We start from the raw sequence: 15,291 nt of genomic DNA, 5'->3' as shown, positions 1-15,291 counted from the left end.
TTTCGCCCTTAGGTCCTGCAAGAAAATTCTGCCTTTGCTGCGGATCGAATGTCGTAAAACAGTGATCACAGCTCTCACTATGTCGAGGCTGGATTACTGTAACAGTTTGTACTTCAATATTCAGGAAGGTTCATTGCAGAAGTTGCAACTCCTACAGAACGCAGCTGCTAGACTGTAGCTGGGCATTCCTAAATATGCTCCAATAGCGGAAGAGATTCGAAGACTACACTGTCTGCCACTCAGGAAGCGTACTATGTTCAAGGCGATGTGTCTGGTCCATAAGGCTCTTTATGGAGTAGGGTCGGCCTATTTAAAAAAAAAAACTTTATTGGTACACGCCAAGTAGAGTACTACGTTCATCTGATGCTAAACTGTTGTATGTGCCATTTGTTAGAAAGGCCACTTGGGGTGGAAAAAGCTTTGTGGCAAATGCAGCCAAAGCATGGAACAAGGTTCCCCATAGGCTTAGAGCTATACCGAGACTCCTTACCTTTCGAAAGGCTTTAAAAACGTGGCTGTTTACAGAATAGTTTACTAAGTAGCATGACACCGGTTGGACCCTTTGAAAGATCTCACATAGCGCCAGGATACCCATGGGTAACCGTGCGCTCAATAAATGCTATAAATAAAAATATATAAATGTAATACATTACAGCTCCTTTAACATCGAGTATATGTAGAGCTCTGTCTGCTACCGAGTCTCGTTTTGGAAAGAAAATTGTGAGCTCTATGGTCTTATTTAAATGAAAAGAAACCACTTTTGGGAGTAATTTGGAGTTTGTTCTTAGTACCAATTTGTCAGGAAGGACTTGGAAAAAAGGTTCCTCCAAAGTGAGTGCTTGAAGTTCACTGGTCTGTCTAAAGGATGTTATAGCTACTAAGAAGGCCTACCTTTCAACTGTCGATCACATGAATGTAGAGGTTCGATGGTTGGATCCATATGTCTGCTGTAACTATTTGAGATTCCAGACTGGAATAGAGGGCGGAATAACTCTTTTTAGGTCCTTCACAATATCTTTGATGACTGCAATTTTAATGGACATGTGTTGTCCGTTTTGCCTGTACACTGCCAGCACTGCTAAGTGTAACCGAAAAGAAGTATATACAATACCTGCTTGTTGTAAATAGAGTAGATAGCAAATAAGATCCTGTACCATAGGGAAGAGCGACTGGATGTGATTTTGTTAAACAATAGCGCACAACTGTTTTCCAGTTTACTGCATAGCATGCCCGTATGGTTGGGGCTACGGGCTTGTTTTAGAATGGTCATACATTCTTGTGGAGGTTTTAGGTATCCAAATTCTAAGACTTCAGGAGCCAAATCACTTGATTGAGCTGCTGGATGTACGGCTGTCTCACTCCGCCCTGCTCCTGAGTTAACAGGTGTGGCCAGATTGGCATTCCTTTGTGTGGTACAGCTCAGCTCGTTGAGCCTGCATTGGGGCTATTCGAATTAGTGTGAGGGATATTCGTCTGAGCTTCTGAACCAGATAAGGAATGAGTGAGACAAGAGGAAAAGCATAAGAAAATATCACTGACCAGAATTTAGGATAACAGTATTGGCAATTGTTTAGTTTCCTATCCAGTTGATCCATACGGCATTGCCCTTGGACCGAGAGTGGGGAAATCTGTAGGCGTTCTCTTGTGTGGGAAAGATCTCTACTTCTGTGGTTCCCCTCCGTTGGAAGTATGAGAGGAACAGTGTTGTATCGATTTCCCACTCATGTACCTGTTGTTGCATTCTGCTAAGCATATCTACGAAGTAGTTGTCCACCCCTGTTAGGTATTCTGCTAGTAGGTGGATATTGTGATGTACGGCCCAATGCCACATGTGCTGGTCTGTACGAGACACCTGTATGCAGTGTGCGCCTCCCTGTTTTTGTATGTAATACACAGCGGTCATGTTCTCGGTGCAGACTAGAACCACTCTGTGGTGAGGATGTTGTTGAAAAGCCTTGAGAGCTCATTGAATCTTGTGTAGCACTAGGTGATTGATGTGTAGATACCTTCGCACTGGGGACCATTGACCCGGCACTGTGAGATGTTACATGTGCGCCCCTCTACCATGTAAGGATGCGCCTGTTGTTATGGTTACTTGTGGAACAGGAGCTTTGAAGGGCCGTCGCTGCAACAGATTGTTTCACCACAGCAGGCGGTGATGGGTCGCCGGCCCTAGCAACACTAGATCCTGACGGTGTCACTCCGTTTGAGGTCATTGTGACTGTAGACACTGTGGTAGGGGGCGCACGTGCAGTTGTGCGTGTGGCGCTATGGAGATGCACGAGGCCATCATAACAATAAGGTCGCTCATTTCGATGTGACAATGTGGCTGAAAAAAGGGCAATGCAAGCGGGATCTTTTGTCCTCTTGGGGGGACTGGGATAAGATTTTGCTAAGATTGAGTTTAGGGTTGCGCGGAGGAACGGCTGTGTCTGTAAGGGTTGTAGGCGAGACGAACGGCTGTGTCTGCAAGGGTTGTAGGCGAGACGAACGGCTGTGTCTGCAAGGGTTGTAGGCGAGACGAACGGCTGTGTCTGCAAGGGTTGTAGGCGAGACGAACGGCTGTGTCTGCAAGGGTTGTAGGCGAGACTTTGTAACATTGAGCATGCAGCCCAGGCTGTGCAGAAGATTGATTACTTTCGGAGAATCTTGCAGAAGGTTTTTGCTTGCGCTCTTGATCAGCCAATCATCTGGATATGGGAACACGTGTGCCCCCCTTTTGAGATGAGCGGGTACCACTGCTAGACATATCGTGAACACCCTTGGTGCATTAGGTATCCCGAATGGCAACACTTTGAACTGATGTTGGCCACTTACTTGAAAACGGAGGTAGCGGCGATGGGCTGGGTGAACTGCTATGTGACAATAGGCGTCTTTGAGGTCTACGCCTGTCATGAAGTCTCCTTGCTTCAGCCGTAGGGTGACTTCTTGAAGTGTAACCATATGGAAGTGCTCCAACAAGATGTACTTGTTGAGGGGCCCAAGGTCTAATATAGGCCTTAAGGCGCTGTCTTTGTTTGGAATGAGGAAATACAGAGAGTACACCAGGTGTCTCTGGTATTGTTTTGGGACCGTCTCTATGGTTCCCTTTTGAAGCAGAGCTTGAACTTCCTCTTGTAGAAGTGTTAAGTGTTCCTTTGACGTTGCTTGTGACCGAGGTGGGATATTGGGAGGAGACGCAGTGAGTTCTAGACAATATCCATCGGTTATTTTTGACAGGACCCTCTGATCAGTGGTGATTTGTTCCCAGTCTGTGTGAAAGCCCTGTAGCCGTCCCCCCCACTAGTGCTAAATGTGGGGGTGGGGAGGCAGACAGAGTCACTGCTAAGTGGAAGTGTTTCCCTTGGTAATGCATCCACTACTGCGACCCCTGACAGTATTGCCTCAGTTGTGTGGTCGGTGGTATGACACTCTCGTAAACTGGGATTGATAGGGGCTTTGCTGCTTCGGAAAGGTACCTGTGCCCGTTGAGGTGGGTGCCTTGGATGACTCTCTACACTGACCCCTCCTAAAGGACCCTCTGTTGTGGTATGTTTGTGGGGCTCCCTTGGCTTTGACAACGTCGGTGTCCTTTTAATGTTTTTCTAGCATTTCATCCACTTGTGGACCAACGACGTGTTCTCCATCAAAAGGTACATTGAAGAGATATTACTGGGCATCAGGGTTAAACCCGGACACCCTCAGTCAGGAACGTCGTCTGGCGATGATACTAATGCTGACTTCCCTAGCACTAGCATCAGTAGCGTCTAGAGCACACTCGATAGTTGCATTAGAGATGATTCTCCTCTTCTACGAGTTCTGTACCTCTTTGTTTATATTATTCAGAAAGGTGTTGTAAAAATTCCTGCATTTCATCCCAATGTGCTCTATTGTACCTTGAGAGGAGGCCTTCTGAGTTGGCAATTCTAAGGTGGTTTGCCACCTGCACTGCAACTAGGTTAACTGCAGTGTCAAATTTCTTGCTCTCCTTGTCTGTAGAAGGAGCATCGCCCGTCCCTTGAGAGTTGGCTCGCTTTCTTGCTGCGTGTGCTACAAGAGATTCAGGAGGGATAAGTCCTTTCACATGTGTTGAGGATTTATATTTTGATCAACCCTAGGCGTTAACACCCTTGTTTTGGCAGATTGCTTAAATATCTCGGTTGGGGGTCCGAGCATGCCCTTTAACACGGGCAAGAGTTGGATGGTTTGTTGTATTTTTGATAGTGTGTCTACAAGGAAATCAGCTACATCTTCCAGCGTATGTTTAGGAACTTTATGGTATTCTGCTGCCCGGCGCGGTATCTCATAATTTGTGGTGGTGTTCTTAGGTGGGGAAGGTTTGGAGGGGTATAGATCGAGATATGTGTCCCCTTGTGGGTTGACATTAAAGCAATCGCAGGGTTCATGAAGTGAGTCAGGGTCACCATGTGGATCTGGTAAATGCATAGTGTATTAGGGGTCTATGTTTTCCCCTCTGTTGCGTTCCCCTAGAGAGGAAGTAGTGGGCTACCCCTGTGGATTAATATGAAGGGAGCATTGCGGTGAGGTTGGTAAAGGTGGAGGAGTGGAAGGCATTTCCAAAAGAGTAGGTGTAGGTAGAACTGGAGGTAGGAGGTGCCGGTTGGAAATGCTTGGGACCGGATTACCTATCCCTGTGTTTTGTACGTGAAGGCTTTTGCAGTTGAGGTCCCATAATCTCCTCCTCGAAAGTTTTCTTGCATTTTGGTAGTGTATCTGTAGGTGGTAGAGGTGATTTGGTTACCACCTTGCTTGCATCTGGGTTTATGGCCAGAGTTCTTTGCTTGGCATCATGCAGTTCTTGTACCCTGCAGTTCTTGTACCCTGGCTAAAATAGAATGTTTATAGGGTCAGTGTGGGCTTGCAGTAATTTTGGAGCCAAGATTGGCTTGGGTGCTGATAAAGTCTTGGATGTGGAGGACGTTTCAGATGCCAACGGGTTCTTTGGCACCAATGGTAACATGGTGTCTGATGGTGTTTTCGGAGCCAAGGGTATTTTCGGCGCCGACAGCATCCTCAAATTTGAAGATGCCCTGGTTTTCTCTGGCCCAGTGTTCGGCTCTGAAGACTTCTTCGGCATCAATGAATGTTTTTTTGGATGCCAGTTCCAAGACTGGCTTCGACTTGGAAAGGGTTGGGGCCTTAGTCTTCTAAGTTACTTTTAAGGCTTGTTTGGATGGAGGGACGACTGTCTGCACCTTTACCATGTGCCAGACACCTCCATATTTTCAAAAACACAAGGGAACCCGAAAGGTAGATAAATACCTTGGGTAACAGTTTAGTAATATTCGCATTTTCTGAAGATGAATAACCTGGCGTTTAAACTGTGAAAATAAGTTCCAAAGCAGCAAGTGGCGATGCACGTTATGTTGTTTGATCCAAGGCTCGATGGCAGGGACACCTCCATGGCCCGAGGACAGTGGGGCTCCATGAGCCTGTGCTTACTCTTTTGTTTGTGTTCGCGAGGCTTTCACCACAGTACTCATGCGACCTTGTAAAGCGACATGTCGGGCCTCTTTTGTGTCCTGGTCAGAGTCGGACCCATCTCCGCTGCTGGTGAGAAGAATGGGGACATCCATAGGAGCACCTTAGGTCTCTGTTTTTCCGTCGGTGTCACGTTCTTCCAGTTGCACTTGTTGGTCCTCAAAAATATCAGGGGCGTCTTCCGCTCAATGTGCCTGAATCGTGGTGTGGGCCCGTCACCTCTCACGTCATTGTTGAAGAGTCTTTTTTGACCGAAAGGCCAGGCAGGCTTCCCACGATGTCTCGTCATGTTCCGGAGATAGGCAGAAGTTGCGGTCGGGGTGATGATCTTGCCTGGAGTACTTGCAGTGGCTGAAAGGCATCTTTTCCATCACTCCGCATGCGTCGAGCGAAGGAAGTCGATGGAGAATCCTATAAGTTGAGCCGGGCCGGAGGCCAGACAGGCAGAAAGCCAAAGAAAGCAGTAAACTGCTGGGTATCTTGCACGTCTCCTTTGACGGGTGATGTAAATTAGTCACGTTCAACAAAAAATTAGGGAGGGTCTAAGGGCAGGTTTACCGACCAACCAGATATAAGCCCCGGACTCAATATACAACAACAAATAATATCTGGGGGTCAAAAAGAGAGAGTCAGTAAGTCTAGCAGGAAGGACCACTATACCAAAAGCATGCAAAACAGTACCAGTGAGAAATAATAGTTAGTGAACGGTCAAGTCAAGACTCAAGAGTACATGGAGAAAAATGTATTGTTCCCATCAGAAGCCACACTGTACCGCCCTTGTTGTCATCATTTGGGATCTCCTTACCCAGGAGACAAGACGGCCGGTAAATGATTACCGTGACCGAGATGTGATGTGAGGGCAGAACAGAAGGGTATGATCGTGGCTAATGAAAAAAGCAGTGTATGGTGATTGGAGTGGAAAAGTGAAGGGTAATTATAAAATTAGGTGAATTGGGTGGAAAAAAGAAATTTTATTAATCTCCCCCAACCCCTAAGATTAAAAGGCAGGTGTGGGTGCAGGTTTTAAATAATAACCGCACGTAATGGTGGTCGACATGTTTCTGCATTTCACAAGAAAAGATTTTCTAATGCATTCCTCAGGACCTAAAAAGGTACACTACTGCTTTGTGAATATAAATAAAATGAATAATAAAGATATCACCTGGACATCCAGGCGTACTCAACCGTATACTGTCAGTGCATAATGGTAAGGGATCCAACATGTAAAACAAACAGACAAACAAACGGAGAAACAAATAGGACACTTAATGTTATACACATTGTTTCTGTTTGTAATCATAATGGCATTGCAATATGTTCATTCATACTAGGACATCATCTCAAGTATACACTCACCCTTATATGTAGGTTGAGAGGCTTCACCCCACCTGGCTGCAGCGCAGGTAAAAGGAGCACCGCTCTGGGGATAATCATATTGTATTTGCAGAGCGGTTAGTTATGTGACACTAGACAAAACAAGGTAAAAATAGAGTGTACTTCGAGACTAGAGGTAATCTAGACCTCTTATAAAATCAGGTGGTGACCAGGCTAGGCGTGACCGCCGTAATCTATCACAGTCAGTGGGGATGACCACCCAGCGTTGGTAGCTTTTGAGTCTATCGCATTATGTATAAGGGCGAGATGAGGTTGCTAGGACATTTTGTTGTTCAAAATGGTGCACGTACAAGTTCGCCAGGCTCGGCGCGAAAACACTGCCCATGCTGGTTCCGGACGTTTGCAGGTAGAATGTGTCCTCAAAACGGAAGTAGTTTTCCTTCATAGCAATTTCTGCTAGATGCATGATGAAGGGTATTGGAGTAATGGATTGATGGTTGTTCTGCTCCAGAAGTGTACCCACTACTTCTAAGGTCTCAGTTTGGGGGATCGATGTGTAAAGGGACTCTACATCGAACGATACTAGATCAAAGAATCACAACCATACAAAACATTACCTCACTCCGCGATCGGCGCCCCCCTGAGCAGTACTGAAGACTGCCCGGAGACACCGACGGAGAGGTGAGTGAACGCTGCGCGAACCGCTTTCTCAATGCGCGTGGCGTTTGTTCTTTCCCTGAGCAGATACGGAGCAACACACGCCGCTAGAGGCCACTCCGCTCTCAAAGATAGAAAGCGTTGCAAGTATCGCATTGACTTCGTATTGCTTGTGCGCTTTTAAATAATGTTCACACGGAGCGTTTTCCATGCATACCAGATCTCTGTGTTAATAAGCCCACGATTAACGAGTGTTAGGCAAATCATTAGAGCGACTCATTCTTACGCCAGTGTTAAGCGCTCAGTGAGTACCTCATCTCGCCCTTATACATAATGCGATAGACTCAAAAGCTACCAACGCTGGGTGGTCATCCCCACTGACTGTGATAGATTACGGCGGTCACGCCTAGCCTGGTCACCACCTGATTTTATAAGAGGTCTAGATTACCTCTAGTCTCGAAGTACACTCTATTTTTACCTTGTTTTGTCTAGTGTCACATAACTAACCGCTCTGCAAATACAATATGATTATCCCCAGAGCGGTGCTCCTTTTACCTGCGCTGCAGCCAGGTGGGGTGAAGCCTCTCAACCTACATATAAGGGTGAGTGTATACTTGAGATGATGTCCTAGTATGAATGAACATATTGCAATGCCATTATGATTACAAACAGAAACAATGTGTATAACATTAAGTGTCCTATTTGTTTCTCCGTTTGTTTGTCTGTTTGTTTTACATGTTGGATCCCTTACCATTATGCACTGACAGTATACGGTTGAGTACGCCTGGATGTCCAGGTGATATCTTTATTATTCATTTTATTTATATTCACAAAGCAGTAGTGTACCTTTTTAGGTCCTGAGGAATGCATTAGAAAATCTTTTCTTGTGAAATGCAGAAACATGTCGACCACCATTACGTGCGGTTATTATTTAAAACCTGCACCCACACCTGCCTTTTAATCTTAGGGGTTGGGGATATTAATAAAATTTCTTTTTTCCACCCAATTCACCTAATTTTATAATTACCCTTCACTTTTCCACTCCAATCACCATACACTGCTTTTTTCATTAGCCACTATCATACCCTTCTGTTCTGCCCTCACATCACATCTCGGTCACGGTAATCATTTACCGGCTGTCTTGTCTCCTGGGTAAGGAGATCCCAAATGATGACAACAAGGGCTGTACAGTGTGGCTTCTGATGGGAACAATACATTTTTCTCCATGTACTCTTGAGTCTTGACTTGACCGTTCACTAACTATTATTTCTCACTGGTACTGTTTTGCATGCTTTTGGTATAGTGGTCCTTCCTGCTAGACTTACTGACTCTCTCTTTTTGACCCCCAGATATTATTTGTTGTTGTATATTGAGTCCGGGGCTTATATCTGGTTGGTCGGTAAACCTGCCCTTAGACCCTCCCTAATTTTTTGTTGAACGTGTTACTAGTACAGCTAACGGCTGTGGGTCTTTTTAATACTGGTTGACCACTCTGGTCACCAATGTAATAGAGTATACTTCGAGAATTTCGCTCTGTGGTTTGGCCGCCTCACCTGTCATTTCAAACGATGGCTACCAACTGGGGTTTGGCTTTTGAAAGCGCTGAAGTACAAAACATCTTAGACGAAAATCCTAGCCTTTTAGATAATGTCCCTGTTCCACCTCAAGCAACAAACAATGATGATAGTTGGAATAAAGTCCTAATCCTAAAGAAGTCCCACTCCAGAACTTCCGTCCATGGTATGATCATGGCACAATACCTTCGAGGCAACTGTGCTCCCACAGGCCTCATCGTCAACAATGCACCACGCCTTTTCCTTGACGACAAGGAATTTCTCAAGGATTGGGCCATGATAGCTTGGAGATGTACGAGGGATTGGCTGGTCCTGATCATCAAAACCGCGAAAAGAATTGCGGATACCATCCTGATTGAAATTCAGGTTCTTGAGGGCCAGATTAAAACCACTTTAAAAAGTGGACAATTTAAAAAGGGACAGGATGATACGGATAAGAGTAATAAAGATTTCAAGGAATCTATCTTATCCACGAAATTAGAGAAGTTCAAAAAGGACTTAGCGAGATTTTCAATGGAAAAAGTGTACCCATATAGTAGCGACAATTATACAGCACCTACATTCAGTCGCAGTGGCCAAAAGGGTGGCTCCACATATGGCACCTCCAGTTCAGATGGGACCTCTAGTGACTCAGACACATCACAAACCGGATCGTCTAACCAAGCCCCTAGAGGTCGTGGTAACAGGAGGAATTGGAGAAACCAACCGCAGAACTTTGGAAATTTCCAACCATGGTGGCCTATTAACCCTTGGATGATGGGACCAAACTACCCTCCGCAAATGGGCCCGACCTTCTGCCCACCACAGATGCAACAAGGCCCGGGGTCATTTCCTTTTTTAGGTTTTGGCCAGAGACGAGGGAGAGGCAGGAGGAGACAAGGAGTAGTGCCACAACAAGTTCATTGGAACACGGACACGAATACCCCGCAACAATCGAGGATGGATCTACGCAGCGGGAAGAAAGTCCCCCAAGACGCTGCGGGAACAAGCAACCAGACGGCATCGTGATCAACCTCAGCTCACACACACTCTCTACCAATGAAGAACGCCTCTTAAACAAAGGCTTGGGATTTGTAGCCACCCAGAAAGGTGATCCTTTTCTGGCTCAAATCGAACTATCCCAGCTGTTTAGGAAAATAAGGTTGCACTATTTTTTCACAAAATCGACCAATTTGGAAACCATCACCAAAGACAACAACACTGGTTTGAAAAGACCCTCCTCGTTCAATCCACCAAGTGCCACCTTACCACCCAAAGTTCTGACCTTTGAAGCAGCTGTGGAGAACGACGTCACAAACCTGTACAGAAGAGAGGTCAAGCCCTTCATGAATCTTTCCAAGGATGAACAGCAAGCCTTGCGCTCACTAACCTCCAACGACAAAATCACCATCAAGCCGGCCGACAAAGGCGGAGCCACCGTTATTCTAGATACCGAGGTGTATAGAAACGAATGCCTCCGGCAACTAAGTGACCGCAAATCCTACCTACCATTGAGATCGGATCCAACAGAAGGGCTACAAACCAGAATAAGCACCTTGGTAGAGGAAGCCACGAGTGAGGGATGGATAACATCACAGGAAGGACAGTATCTGGTAACCAAACACCCTACGATTCCATACTTCTACTGCCTCCCTAAGGTGCATAAACCACTAAGGCCACCACCCGGTAGGCCTATTATTTCAGGCATTGGGTCGGTATTAGAACCCCTCTCGACCTTTGTCGACCACTTTCTTAACCCAATGGTTAAAGCAATGCCTACCTTTCTCCAAGACACTAAAGATGTCCTAAGACTCCTTCCAACGATACAATAGAACATCGAAACTGACATCCTAGTATCGTTCGATGTAGAGTCCCTTTACACATCGATCCCCCAAACTGAGACCTTAGAAGTAGTGGGTACACTTCTGGAGCAGAACAACCATCAATCCATTACTCCAATACCCTTCATCATGCATCTAGCAGAAATTGCTATGAAGGAAAACTACTTCCGTTTTGAGGACACATTCTACCTGCAAACGTCCGGAACCAGCATGGGCAGTGTTTTCACGCCGAGCCTGGCGAACTTGTACGTGCACCATTTTGAACAACAAAATGTCCTAGCAACCACCAATCCATATCTATCATCAATATATATATGGAAACGCTATATTGATGACATCCTGGTGGTGTGGCGTGGCACGGAAGAAAATCTCATGTCATTTCACGGCTGGTTGAACGGCAAGAACGCATATCTTAAGTTCACTATTGAGCACAGCAGAACATCTCTGGCTTTCCTTGACCTGAAGTTGAACGCAACACCCACCGGCATTGAATCGGAGCTATATCGCAAACCCATGGCCAAGAACGCACTTTTGCGATACGACAGCTGCCATCCGCGCGCCCTGAGAGACAACCTACCTTTCGGTCAGTTTCTCAGGGTACAGAGGAACTGCTCCAAAAAGGAATCCTTTGAGGTGCACTCCAGAAATCTGGAGGCTCAACTGAAGGAGAAACAATACCCCAAGAAAATCATCCGCCGGTCAAAAAAGAGGGCCTCAAATAACAACAGGGAGGCCCTACTTGAAGTCCACCCTCCAAAGGAGAAAACGGACCGTATTGCTTTCGTCAACACCTTCAACAGCCGATCAAACCAGTTGCAAAAAATCATAAGGAAACACTGGTCTATCCACAAAACCGGAGGTGACGACATCCCCCAGCCCATGTTTGCCTACAAGAGAGGACCAAATTTAAAAGATCAACTGGTCCACACACGCCCACGCAGTAAGGAGGTGAGGCAAGTGGGTACCCTATGGGACCTACCACCCGTGGTGGGACACCATCCATGCGGGAGTTGCACTGTCTGTCCCCAGACCAACAAGTCCACTGAGATCGATATCGGCACCAACCGCCCATGGATACAAAACAAGTTTACGAATTGCAACAGTAGTAACTTGATTTACTTGATCAAATGTCCATGCCAATTACAGTACGTCGGCATGACAACCAGAAAGATACGGACACGTATCCAAGAACATAAAAGCACAGTGCGGTGCCGAAAACAAGCTACCCGACTCACCGCACACTTTCTGGAGAAGGGTCATGGTCCTGAAGAGTTTTACTGGACAGTCCTTGAGCAACCGCACATCCCTGATTCATGTGCGGATGTCAGCCGTTTTTTGTTCAAGATTGAACAAAAATGGGTATACCGCCTTAACAGCGACAAGGAGGGCCTCAATGAGCCTATACCCTGGATGTCCCTCTGAATGGTGCCCTGTATAATGTCCCTCTGAATGGTGCCCTGTATAATGTCACTATGCACCGTCCACTAATACTTGTCAGAAAGCCATCTAACACCCACGCTACGGTATGCATACACTTTGATACTAATGCCGTGGAAGTTGTGATCTTAATTACCACGGAGTGTGTTTTAATCAATGTACATATACACACACTGCTGTGCAGCTTTAAAGCATTTTTCCATCGATTGGAGGCTGAAATGGGTAGCGAACTACATCTCCCATAATTCCAAACATCACGTGACTGCTTTTGTCACGTGATGTCTGAAGAATCACAACCATACAAAACATTACCTCACTCCGCGATCGGCGCCCCCCCGAGCAGTACTGAAGACTGCCCGGAGACACCGACGGAGAGGTGAGTGAACGCTGCGCGAACCGCTTTCTCAATGCGCGTGGCGTTTGTTCTTTCCCTGAGCAGATACGGAGCAACACACGCCGCTAGAGGCCACTCCGCTCTCAAAGATAGAAAGCGTTGCAAGTATCGCATTGACTTCGTATTGCTTGTGCGCTTTTAAATAATGTTCACACGGAGCGTTTTCCATGCATACCAGATCTCTGTGTTAATAAGCCCACGATTAACGAGTGTTAGGCAAATCATTAGAGCGACTCATTCTTACGCCAGTGTTAAGCGCTCAGTGAGTACCTCATCTCGCCCTTATACATAATGCGATAGACTCAAAAGCTACCAACGCTGGGTGGTCATCCCCACTGACTGTGATAGATTACGGCGGTCACGCCTAGCCTGGTCACCACCTGATTTTATAAGAGGTCTAGATTACCTCTAGTCTCGAAGTACACTCTATTTTTACCTTGTTTTGTCTAGTGTCACATAACTAACCGCTCTGCAAATACAATATGATTATCCCCAGAGCGGTGTTCCTTTTACCTGCGCTGCAGCCAGGTGGGGTGAAGTCTCTCAACCTACATATAAGGGTGAGTGTATACTTGAGATGATGTCCTAGTATGAATGAACATATTGCAATGCCATTATGATTACAAACAGAAACAATGTGTATAACATTAAGTGTCCTATTTGTTTCTCCGTTTGTTTGTCTGTTTGTTTTACATGTTGGATCCCTTACCATTATGCACTGACAGTATACGGTTGAGTACGCCTGGATGTCCAGGTGATATCTTTATTATTCATTTTATTTATATTCACAAAGCAGTAGTGTACCTTTTTAGGTCCTGAGGAATGCATTAGAAAATCTTTTCTTGTGAAATGCAGAAACATGTCGACCACCATTACGTGCGGTTATTATTTAAAACCTGCACCCACACCTGCCTTTTAATCTTAGGGGTTGGGGGATATTAATAAAATTTCTTTTTTCCACCCAATTCACCTAATTTTATAATTACCCTTCACTTTTCCACTCCAATCACCATACACTGCTTTTTTCATTAGCCACGATCATACCCTTCTGTTCTGCCCTCACATCACATCTCGGTCACGGTAATCATTTACCGGCCGTCTTGTCTCCTGGGTAAGGAGATCCCAAATGATGACAACAAGGGCGGTACAGTGTGGCTTCTGATGGGAACAATACATTTTTCTCCATGTACTCTTGAGTCTTGACTTGACCGTTCACTAACTATTATTTCTCACTGGTACTGTTTTGCATGCTTTTGGTATAGTGGTCCTTCCTGCTAGACTTACTGACTCTCTCTTTTTGACCCCCAGATATTATTTGTTGTTGTGATGTAAATTAGTCACCTAAGGGTCGGTGAAACAGTATCAAAGCTTCAGTCCTGGCACCCGAAGAAGACGTCCGAAGACGGAGAAAAACAAACAATTTAACAAGGAGCTGATGATCACGTGCAACACAGACAACAGGACGAGTCTCTATACCTCGTGACTCGAAAGACTTTTCGAACAAAAACAACTCGCAACGTCGGAGCCCAACTCTAGACGGCAGGAGTATGCGAAGCATATGTATCTATGGTCAACACATGCTACGAGTTTACATTTTGAAGCAGGAGCACGAGGCCTGAAAGAAGTGTGTATACTGGGAGAATAACACCCCCTCTGCCTTCCCTACTGGGAAGGAAAGTGTCTGAAGAAGCCAGAGATGCTCATAGAAAGTGAAGTAGCACCTACCTTCTGCTTCACTGATTGTGAGTCTCCTGCAGGTGGGGCCAGCCAAGATGAGACTGCAAGAGAGAGAGAGAGAGGCATGTGAGGGGAGCTGGACTGGAGGGGGCTCAGGTGGATAAGGGAGCCAAAGAGAGACTGCAAGACAGAGAGGCGTGTGAGGGGAGCTGGGGTTGGAGGGGGCTCAGGTGGATAAGGGGAGCCAGGGGTACAAAGGATACCAGGGACATGAGGGCAGGCCTGCGGTGCGAAGACAGGGTGGGGGCAGCGGAGGGCATACAGGCTACCAAGGGAACCAGAGCAGTCAGAGTGTAGGAGCTGATGGGCCCTGAGGGCAGATAGGAGTACAGGGCAGAAGGCTCTGAGGGCAGATAGAAGTACAGGACAGATGGGAGTGCAGGGCAGATGGGAGTGCATGGCAGATGGGAGTGCATGGCAGATGGGAGTACATGGCAGATAGGAGTACAGGGCAGAAGGCTCTGAGGGCAGATAGAAGTACAGGACAGATGGGAGTGCAGGGCAGATGGGAGTGCATGGCAGATGGGAGTGCATGGCAGATGGGAGTACATGGCAGATAGGAGTACAGGGCAGAAGGCTCTGAGGGCAGATAGAAGTACAGGACAGATGGGAGTGCAGGGCAGATGGGAGTGCATGGCAGATGGGAGTGCAGGGCAGATGGGAGTACAGAGCAGATAGGAGTACAGGACAGATGGGAGTGCAGGGCAGATGGGAGTACAGAGCAGATAGGAGTACAGGACAGATGGGAGTGCAGGGCAGATAGGAGTACAGGGCAGAAGGCTCTGAGGGCAGATAGAAGTACAGGACAGATGGGAGTGCAGGGCAGATGGGAGTACAGGGCAGATGGGAGTGCAGG

The 15,291-nt window shown here is 46.5% G+C and overlaps 1 protein-coding gene across 3 annotated transcripts in view; it reads right to left on the bottom strand.

Moving 5' to 3' along the window:
- Positions 1-15,291, bottom strand: part of LOC147662869 (tapasin-like) — a 102,669-nt gene that overhangs the window by 24,584 nt on the left and 62,794 nt on the right. For all 3 annotated transcript variants that reach the window (XM_086950837.1, XM_086950836.1, XM_086950838.1), the window contains exon 8: positions 14,424-14,476. In XM_086950837.1, coding sequence (XP_086806963.1) covers positions 14,424-14,476 — 53 coding nt within the window. The remainder of the gene's footprint in view (positions 1-14,423; positions 14,477-15,291) is intronic.

Source organism: Lissotriton vulgaris, unplaced genomic scaffold, assembly GCF_964263255.1.
Source record: "Lissotriton vulgaris unplaced genomic scaffold, aLisVul1.2 SCAFFOLD_1959, whole genome shotgun sequence".
Classification (NCBI taxonomy): domain Eukaryota; kingdom Metazoa; phylum Chordata; class Amphibia; order Caudata; family Salamandridae; genus Lissotriton; species Lissotriton vulgaris.
This window is presented reverse-complemented; position numbering and strand designations above follow the sequence as displayed.